This window comes from Pogonomyrmex barbatus, unplaced genomic scaffold, assembly GCF_055798465.1.
Source record: "Pogonomyrmex barbatus isolate J1 unplaced genomic scaffold, ASM5579846v1 scaffold23, whole genome shotgun sequence".
Taxonomy (NCBI): Eukaryota; Metazoa; Arthropoda; class Insecta; order Hymenoptera; family Formicidae; genus Pogonomyrmex; species Pogonomyrmex barbatus.
Window position 1 is genome coordinate 1,653,906 of NW_028297120.1, and position 10,419 is coordinate 1,664,324.

General features: G+C 33.3%; 1 protein-coding gene across 2 annotated transcripts; it reads right to left on the reverse strand.

Moving 5' to 3' along the window:
• Positions 1–1,534: 1,534 nt before the first annotated feature.
• LOC105426902 (glucocorticoid-induced transcript 1 protein) lies at positions 1,535–10,344 on the reverse strand. 2 transcript variants are annotated; one of them, XM_089078560.1, is made up of 9 exons: positions 9,276–10,344; positions 8,041–8,198; positions 7,566–7,666; positions 7,331–7,473; positions 7,090–7,256; positions 6,606–6,735; positions 5,551–5,631; positions 4,038–4,173; positions 1,535–3,957 (listed from the first exon to the last, which is right to left on the reverse strand). In XM_089078560.1, exons 1-9 carry the CDS (start codon positions 9,508–9,510, stop codon positions 3,774–3,776), a joined length of 1,335 nt encoding a protein of 444 aa, XP_088934686.1. In that variant the 5' UTR covers positions 9,511–10,344; the 3' UTR covers positions 1,535–3,773. The 2 variants fall into 2 exon arrangements, with proteins under 2 accessions (XP_088934686.1, XP_088934687.1); XM_089078561.1 differs by lacking the exon at positions 5,551–5,631.
• Between the last annotated feature and the right edge of the window lie 75 nt (positions 10,345–10,419).

The following is a 10,419-nucleotide window of genomic DNA, read 5'->3' on the forward strand; positions in this document are numbered from 1 at the left end:
AAAAAACGAATTACTATGTAATAATTATGGCGAAAATATGAGCGCGAAATTATTTTTGTACACATCGATATATATATATATATATATATATATACATATATATATATATATATATATATATATATATATATACATTGACCAATGTGCTGTTGTTGCTTCATCAATAAACTTTCATTTAATTTTGTGAAAATATGTATCAGTATGTTACCAAAAATGGTTAGTACAAAAAGCGTTATATAACTTATTATTTACATGCTCTATTTCTCTTCTTTGATTAATTTTGATTTAGCCCTAGGATCAACTAGAAAGTAAACAAATTAGAATTTGTTGAAGAAAGAATAAAAAACAGTAATATAAATGGTATTGTAAGATACTCTTCTAGAATATCAAAAATGTCACAACGAATTATCAGACAAATCACGTTCGTTATTCTAAAAATTTAAATATATTTATAAGTTTATAAAAACAAGTAAATAAATCTATAAAGATCATGCGGCAAATTGTAGAATTTTTTTTTAATTATTTGATCAACAATTTGTAAATATTTTTACACGTCAATATAATATAAACATGTGTTAAATAATGAAATAAAGTACTTATTTACATGAGCTTTGTTATTTTCAATTAAAAATATTAAACATAACATTTTGATTATTTAGTACAAATATATTGCTCGGTACATCGAAATGTTTTGTATGATATTTATATACACAACAGAGTTCTAGAAAACAGGTCGACAGTAGTTCTCATAGAATAAAAAAAAAACAATAAATAATGTTTCATATATTTATTATAAAACAGTGAATAAAAGTTGCATTTAATTTCAGCAGGTATATAAAATTTTTTTTAAGATATTTTATACAACATACATGTTTTATGTACTGAAAAGTTTGTATAATTCTGAGCATCTTACAAATTACAATACACTGTCAACAATCATTTTCATTTTGTGCAAGATATTGCAACAATACATCTAGACTGTCCTAGGGTTAAATGAATTTTTAATTGACATAATCATTTTGCCGTTTCTGAAGCCTGCTCAGATTTAGATATGTAGAGAGAATGTACCGAACAGTAGTGACATAAAGAGATTGTTCAATTAATTACAAGAGTATAATCTATACTCGTTCATAGGTAATTGGTATAATTTGAGCCTAATTTATTATTAAACTTTAGGTTTTTTTTTTTAGATAATATCCGAATAACAGGTAATATTTTCAGTTCCAGCAGTCTTCATACGCATTACTCTGCTTACGGAATTGACAACAAAAGCTAACAATAATGATAACACATTATGCAAGTACACGAAGGTTAAAAAGTGGAGCCTTTTGATAGAGTGCGGTAAAAATAACGAGGCTAACATTTGCTGAAATCACTTCTTTCACATCTAATGCTTCATTATTAAAAGTACGAAAACCTGTTCTTTCATTTTATTCATTAACGTTAATCATACATCATCATTGTGTTACGTCGGAATCATTCTCCGTTCAAAGTGCAAAGCACAAACAGACCGAAGTACGTGATTGAGTACGCATTTCTTTTTTTTTCTCTCTCTCTCTCTCTTTTCAAAGCTGCTTCACACTCAAATATCGATACGACAAAGTGGTGGTATGAAGTATTGTTAGATCTGTAGCAAAATAAATAAAAACGAAGTTCTCTTAAAAAGCTAGTAAATACTACAGTATCTTTGTATTGTATACACTTTAACTAGCCAGTGCATTTTTCGTGTGTATCCTGACTCTCTGATTAACCTTCCTGTCTATGTAGCACACCTTGCCACGCGTTCTAAGGCATGAACTTCCTAGTGAGCTGGATAAGAGAGAGCATAGACCAGTGTGCCAGGTACTTATGTGTTAACATTCTTTTTTTCTTCACTGTTGTAGCTAGATATACATTACATTATTAGAAAGTATATTACTATCGTATTTAAAAAATCGTTTCTTCTGCTCTTGACTTTACATTCTATCAAGATTCTTATTTTCCACAGATTGCAACTATAAAAACCGCTTGCAAAAACATTCCGTATTAGAAAGCAAAAAATAAACTTGAACTTCTTGAGTGACTCTATGTCTGCGTATACTAAACAATGGTTTTACTCATCCCACGAATAACTTACAACTTCTTTTTCTCTCACGTTTGTATTTTATGTAACAATTCATTAACTTAAAGATTTCTGTTAATGTTATCAATAAAAATTGTAATGACATTTCTTTTATTGTGTCTGAGTTTCTAATTGTTTAATTTAACTTGACATGAAAATGGATAATTGAATTAGATTTGAACAAACATTTTACTGATTTTTCTTTGACGATCGATTGCTTTCCAAAGTTATTCGTGTGAATGACTTAATCGGGATTCTGATATTACAGCACACGCACACTGTCGCTTGTATAAGACATAGACTATATGTTGTTAGCATAATCATCCACGTCCATACAAAAGAAAAACATGCACACCTATCTTCCGTGTCAGATTAGGGAGCCGTTTTACGCACATCTGATATCATACTGGCGAAAGCACATGTCTCGTCGATCAATATTTAACATTATCATTCATTATTCCTGTACTCAATATATATTCATCCTTATGTTGAACTCATTCCATCATACATTCATCAATCTGTCACTGTATATTGTATTGAACGAATATACTCAAATTGCAAAATATTGTTAAAAATATTGTTGTATTATATCAATCATATGATATCGCAAAACAAAATGAGACGTTATTTTCGAATAAACCAAGAAATGTTTGAAAATATTAAATATCATTATTAAATATCATTTCGACTTATATTCCAAAATTTCAAGTTCATTTAATCTTTGTAAAAAATTTATTCATGAATGTGTTTCTATATATGCAATTTGAAACAAATTTTTACGACAATTGCCCGTATCTATTTCACAACGCGTTCTCGTCTAAAACCAGTTCTGTAAAACGAAATCCCACATACACACGTACGCAGGCACACGCAGATACATACAAAGAATACATCCTTTTTTTAGCTCCTTTTTTTGTACAATAATAGTTTGAGAATATTTTTAGCATACAAGTAATAATACAAAACGATACAAAATTCTAACAAGTGATTCATCTTTGTCATATAATTGAGTTACTTCAAGCAATGAAGATCTAATAAAACATCGTAGACACGAGCAGCAATGCATATATAAATATGCGTACATATGTATGTATACGCACACGTATATATTGTGAACACGTGCTCTTTCCTTTGTATTCGTAGAATTTTGTTTATTCCAACAATGAAATTTAATACTTTTTCTCATCTTGAATATTTATCCGTGTATACAAAACTAAAGTTGTTTAGCACATTTTAGCACTAAATTTAGAATACACAATTTCATTAGTCTTTTTTTCCCTGTAGAACACAATGTTCGTTCCTAAACTTTTTGTCATTTCTCTTTTTGTTTTTTCTTTTAGTTATCACAAATTATTGTTCCTCGTATTTATTATTGTTTCGATCATTATAAGGGAGCTCAGATGCCTTTCCAATACTTCTTTTTTTTTGTGTATCGATGCAATTGCAACTTCCTTTTAATTACACAATTCACGATTCCCGCACGATGTCCGCACGAGCCACACTGGGAACAGGCTGTTCTTTTTCTTTTGTTCGGTAACTTTTCTTTGTCGTTATATGCCTTTATCTCGAAGTAAATCACTTTCTACCCACAATGTCGTTAAAAAAAAATATATATATATGTATATATACTAATCGAGCTTATAAGTGTAACATCGCAAGGTAAAGAGTGGGACTATGGATTTGGAGGAGGTGTGGTCGGTGTTGTATGCGCGGAGGGTGATGCACTGGCGACCATTGTCGGACTGGCCGGCTGTTGTAATGGCAGGAACGCTGATCCCAAGCTGGGTTTCAACTGGAATGCTGGAACGCACGGCTTTGGGCAATATTCTAATTTGCTCAAATCTATCATCGGCCGCCTGCACATATAGAAAAAAATCGTTACTTAAATCGTAAATATTACAGATAATATTGCAAAGGAGAGTTATCTCTATCGTACCTCGCATCTTCCACAAATTTGAGGTTGACTTTCTCACAGCCATCGGGGGGTTCCCTCGCGAGGAACCTGTTAATGTGAGGAGAAGTGCCGAGACGTCCTTCTCTGTCTTGTTCAGGTGTTGAACCACGGCTTCCACCTACAAATCAAAAAAGAATGCTAAAGTTATGTCATTATGAAAAATGTAATTCATCGAATATGTCGTTCATTATGTTGATCAAAATATATAACAAGAATTCATGCTACTCACTATTTTAATAATAATTACTTATGAGTATGTGTGTATATATACATATGTATATAAAATATGTACATACATGGATGTACACACACACACACACACACACACACACACACACACACACACACACACACACACACACACACACACACACACACACACACACACACACACACACAACTACATATATATATAAACACACAATAAAGATAAAGTTTTATGCAAAACAGAGTGTCATTGCGCATTCATTTTGTAATAAAAATAAATAGGTGTAAATGAATAAATTATTTTTTTCTTGTATCACATTAAATAATATATAAAAAATATAGAAATATAAATATATGTAATATTAAACATCATTGTTCCTGTTGTCTCATAGTGCTAAAAAAAAGTTAAATAAAAATTAATATTTAACAAAATATATTGAATTAAAATTGTAAATTGTAATTATCATGCATTCATAATTGATGTTACAATCTCATTTGAATCTTTATGTATTGTATAATATATATGTAGATCTTAATAACAATTTTTATATTTATAGCTACAAAAAAAATGTCTGACTATAATAAATAAGTGTATAAAACATTCATAGATAATAGCAAACCATGCAAATTTAATTCAAATATATATATATGATTTTCTTTATACAATATCTGGTTTACCTATTGTATATTAATATTGGCTATATACCATATAATGATATGCATGTTATTGATGGTAAAAAATTGATAAACAGATATTCGACAAAATCAATATAAATATGAAAAAATCGTGATCACAAATCTGTCTGTAAACAAAAATGATGTTTTTTTACACAATTAAGTTTTACATATTTTGGAAATTTTTTAAAAATTAATAATACATGCATACAAAACGGATATGACTTTAGTGAAAGTACAACTGTTTATGCACATATACATATACATATTTACACACATATATATATATATATACACACACCACACACACACACACACACACATACACACACACACACATAAATATATATATATGTTTGCATGTATATGCACTATGTATATAACACATACACACACACATATATATATATATATATATACTATGCATAATTTTATATATATATATATGTGTGTGTGTGTATGTATGTATGTATGTATATGTATATAATGATACATATATAAATCATTCAATATGTATAATATCAACAACAGCAAAAAGATTAAAAACAAACAAATTTGTTAAATGAGATCTGTGAAAATGAAAAATTAAATCTTTCCGCAAATATGCTCCAACCTTGTAAGAGATCGCTAGGTGGACGGGATGCATCCATAACACCAGGAATCAACGGAGACTCAGAATTCCTAGATGGAGGGCCTGTCTCAACAGGCACACACCTTTAGTTAGTGTGTTATTTATATTGTTGCATATCAACCAGAAATAATTAGCCAAAGAAGGATATATGTATATTTATATACTGACTAGAATCCTTCGATTAACGACAGAAAAAGAGATGATATAATAGAAAAAGAGAAAAAAATAAATCAATGAAAAACGTAGAATAAAATTTTTTTACAATTTTTGCAATTTTTTATGCAATATAAGTTTTTTTAATCAACTCTCATAAAAAATTGTTTTCTATGTTTTCTATTTATCGTTTTTATCATCACTTTTCTGATTATTTTAAAAAGAATTAATGAAAGTACTACTGAGAATCCACGTGATAAAATAAGCACAATATATATTTTAAAAATTTATTAATAAAAAAAATGGCCAAATGTTTTAGTTCAATTTTAACTCATCTTTAATGAGTGTAATAAGAATAATGCATCTCCGAAGATAGGACCGTTAATTATTAAGAAAAGAAAATATCAAATATGAGCAACACACTTTTTTCTTAATAATTGACAGTCTTATTTTCTTAAGGATGTATTATTCTTATCACATCCATATATTCATACTAAAGACTTAAAATTGAATTAAAACATTTGGCTACTTTTTACTAATACTAATAAATTTCTTTTAATATACATTGCTCTTGTTTTACCGTGTAGATTCTCAAGTAGCCCTACTTTCATTAATATGTATATCGAGAATCTTTATCAATAACCATATAAGATTTACAGTATATATAGAGTAATTATAATCTTAAAAGTTTCATTTATATATTATTAAGAGAGTTTTATATATATATATATATAATTCTCTTAATTATTACTCAATTATTTTTTTGAAGATTTTATCACATTATTAGTTATAAATATTTTTCCTATTTCTATCATTATTGTAATTACATCAACATCATTTATATCTGGAAATCAATTAAGCATAAAAACTATTGCATGTCTTACCTGAAGAATAAGAACTGGAGGGAAGGTCGGTAGCCGGTGTTTGTGTATTGACACTCCGAGTAGCCCGCAATAAGTCTGCCAGAGGGGCACGATGTCCTTCGGGTGTGATCTGCTCGCGATATCGTGCATACTAAAGAAATAAAAATCCCATATTGAAATATCATATAAAACAAAGAAAAGAACGCAAAAAACGTATAAAAAAAGATCGCTAAAAAAACCATAACCCATAAGATAAAATTCTATTTTGCAAAAAATATATATTTGTCGTATCTAAATATAAATATAAATATCAGAAATAAGATATTCAAAATATAACTTTTATTTTATTTTAACTTTTATTTTAACTTTTATTTTAAACAAAATTTATTCTTTTTCAAATAACATAACAATATATAAGTAAATTTATAAGTAAATTAATTTTTGTTTTATCTTATTACAATATCAAATTCTAGTAATTAATAATACTGAAAATTTCGTGTATTACCTTGTCTTCTACTGGATGGTCTGCATCACTATTATTGGCTGTATTTTTGAGCACAAGTCCTTCAATTTCTTGATTAAGTCCTTCGATAGACGAACGCATTGGAGGCCTTATTGGTTTTACTGGGATGTTCATGGGACTCGCTTTTGTACTCAAGCTAAACTGATTGTCTGTAAAGATAAGGGAATTTAAACATCTGTTAATCTTGCAAATTGAACAAAGAATTTTCTCAAGAGTCACTTACGCATAGATGTTTGTGAAGCAATACTGGGCAAAAGTACTGAATGATCTCCAGGAAGTGCGGGTGGTGGGCCACTCGACATTATTAGTCCAAATGCTGCTGTTCGCTCTCTACTACTAGTACCTTCCTTATTCGTCCGTTGTAATCTAGGATAAAAATGCGTATAAAGTTATGTATAAACATTTCCAACAAACATGTAAAACAAAAAGAAGAAATAATCGGCGATATGAACACATACCGATGCCTGAAGTAATTCTTCTCCAATTTCTCGTCAGTAACAGTTTGTTCTGTGGGATGACGAGTATGCATTTTTCTTGGTTCATTAGAACATTCTTCCGTCTATAATAAAAATAAGAAATAGCGCGAATTACATTAAATGAATGCTAAATAATGCTATATATGATACAAATATGACGTTGTTAAGTTTTTAAATATTTATGTAATATAAACTTTTAAAAACATGACTTTCACCTAGAGTTCGGAAAAATAATAAAATTTTTCATAATTGCATTCTCACTAAAGATAGCTCGAAATTGAATCAAACCATATAAATTATATTTTTTAGCAGAATGGATTCAATTTTTTAAGTTCTGCTAATTACACTCATTTGGTTTATTCATTTCTTTAGTTGAATATTGACAATCTTTAAATTATTATATATAATTAATATATATATATATATAACATTTTCAGGAAAAAAAACAGGGTCTCACCTGAGTAGATTTGTCTACTAAAAGACTGGAATGCATATAATAGGAGTCACGTGGCCATTGCCCTTTTAGATAGATGGTATCTAGAGATGCTGTCCGTCGAATGCTCTGGCTTCCACTTAAACTATCGCTACAACGGCCACTCAATGTTTTTGATTTGGCTGTAAAATACAATAATATTCAATTAAATGAAAAGGAAAAATGAAAACTCTGAAATAAATAAATTATAAAATTGAATTAAATATATACCCCAGACCGAACTATAAGCATTGTTTTCGGTTGCTGGATCAACTAAAAAGTGTATTTGTAAAATAAAATAAGAAAACAATTATAAAAATAATAAATGTAACCGAACTAAAAATGTCTCTTCGGTTACTATTGTTGTGGCGTGTATATAAAAATAAGTGAAAATATTTCAAGAAGCTCTATTAAGGCTTCTCTTAAAAGTAATTTTTATTTTTCAAAACAATTATAAAGTGTATAACTTGAGCAAATGATAATTTATAAAATTTAGAAACAAAGTTATACATTATGATATAGTAAGCGGTAATAAAAGTGCAAAATCAGTCACTTACCAGACAACAAATAAGCAAACTTGGAGCAAACAATTCAACTGTATTAAAAAGATAATGTTTTTTCTCATATTGAATACTTAGGTGAACACAATAATAAAGAGATATAAAGCTTATGATACCGAATTGTATGTGATAAAAACAATTTATGAGTTTTTCTCTCATCTCTCCTATTTCTCTCTATTCTGTGTTGCAAATGACCAAAATGAGGAGAACTTAACATCGTAATTGTAAACAACTTATGATTTCAAAAAGTATTTCACACAAAATCCTCTTCCAATTTGCAGCAAATGCAACAAACTTATATAACTTGGATAATAATGCAAAACATCTTATTATTATAAAAAAATATTAATTAATTTAACAAAACTAAGCACAGATCACTCCGATTTACATACCTTTTAACAGAACAGGACCTCCAGGAATTACATGCTTTTAAGAACCAACTGACAACACCGGACCCCTCGAGCTCCAGAGACATCACTGGGCCAGATATTCGTCCACAATGACGACACCGGTGTTCAAGGGGTTACGTACGCGAATGTTACGTGCTCCTCGATCAAAACTCCACGAGCACAAAGAACAAGCCCGCGGGGCGGAGGGGGAGGGAGGGGGATGAGGACTTGGGGAAAGAGGGGAGGAGGGGAGAAGGGTCGCGAAACGTACCTTTGTAGGACAGGGATCCGGGGCTCCGCTGTCCCGAGGAAGACGACGTCTCCGGCGAGATGCGCGCCCGCCAAACCGCGTTCGTCGGCGAGACGGTGGGACTGTTACTGTTGCTCTTGCGGAGGCTGCTACTCTGCCGGCCTTGCCTCATCAGCGAGCTAACAGGCAGGGTGGCGCGCATCGGACCCTGCTTCGAGCATGGTGAGGACTTTCGCATACGCTGCGAGCTCGACATCTTCCCCTCGCTCCCGCGGTGAGCGGCGACAGCGGCAACGACAACGGCGAAGGTGACGGCGATGACGGCGATGACGGCGATGACGGCGATGACGGCGATGACGGCGATGACGGCGATGACGGCGATGACGGCGATGACGGCGACGATTCGCAGGTCCGCGCGCTTGGAGCGAAGCAGACGTGTACCTGGCGACTTCCTCTTCGGCTGGCAGCGGCTCTTTCTCTCAGAGCGCAGGAGCTCCTGTGGCAAGTCGCGCGCGCAACCGACTACAACTACGAGTCGATTCAGGGACGCCTGGCGTCCCGATGTGAAGGCACCTGCCTCCCTTAAGCGCTACCACCGGTGAGAAGATTCACCACGCGACGGTGACGAAAATATTCCCGAGCGACGGGTCGACGACGACGACGGCGACGGCGGCGACGACGGCGGCGGCGGCGACGGCGGCGACGGCGACGGCGACGACGACGACGACGGCGGCGGCGACGACGACGACGACGGCGACGGCGACGACGACGGCGGTAGCGGCGGCGCGACGACAATGCCCTACGCGTCTTGTCATTTGCAATGTCTGCTGCTGGCTCTGGCACGCGCGTCACGTGACCGCCCGTACTCGCTGGTCATTGGTGGCGCGCGGCGCCCGCGGAACGTTGTACTACGTGAGGACGTGCGGCATACCGCGTTCCATTCACTACCACCACCGTAACAGCCAGCATCGTAGCCAGCATGGTAGCTAGCGTCCTATCGGTATCTCTCTTCCTCGCGTTCCCCCGCGCGCGAACTGGCCGTCTCTCTCTCTCTCTCTTTCTCTCTCGCGCGCGTTCAGGAACGTAAACTCCTACGCGTTAAGCCAGGCGTCCCGCGACTTGTGACCGCGCGACGGTCGAGACAGTTCTTTCAAGACTACGCAGC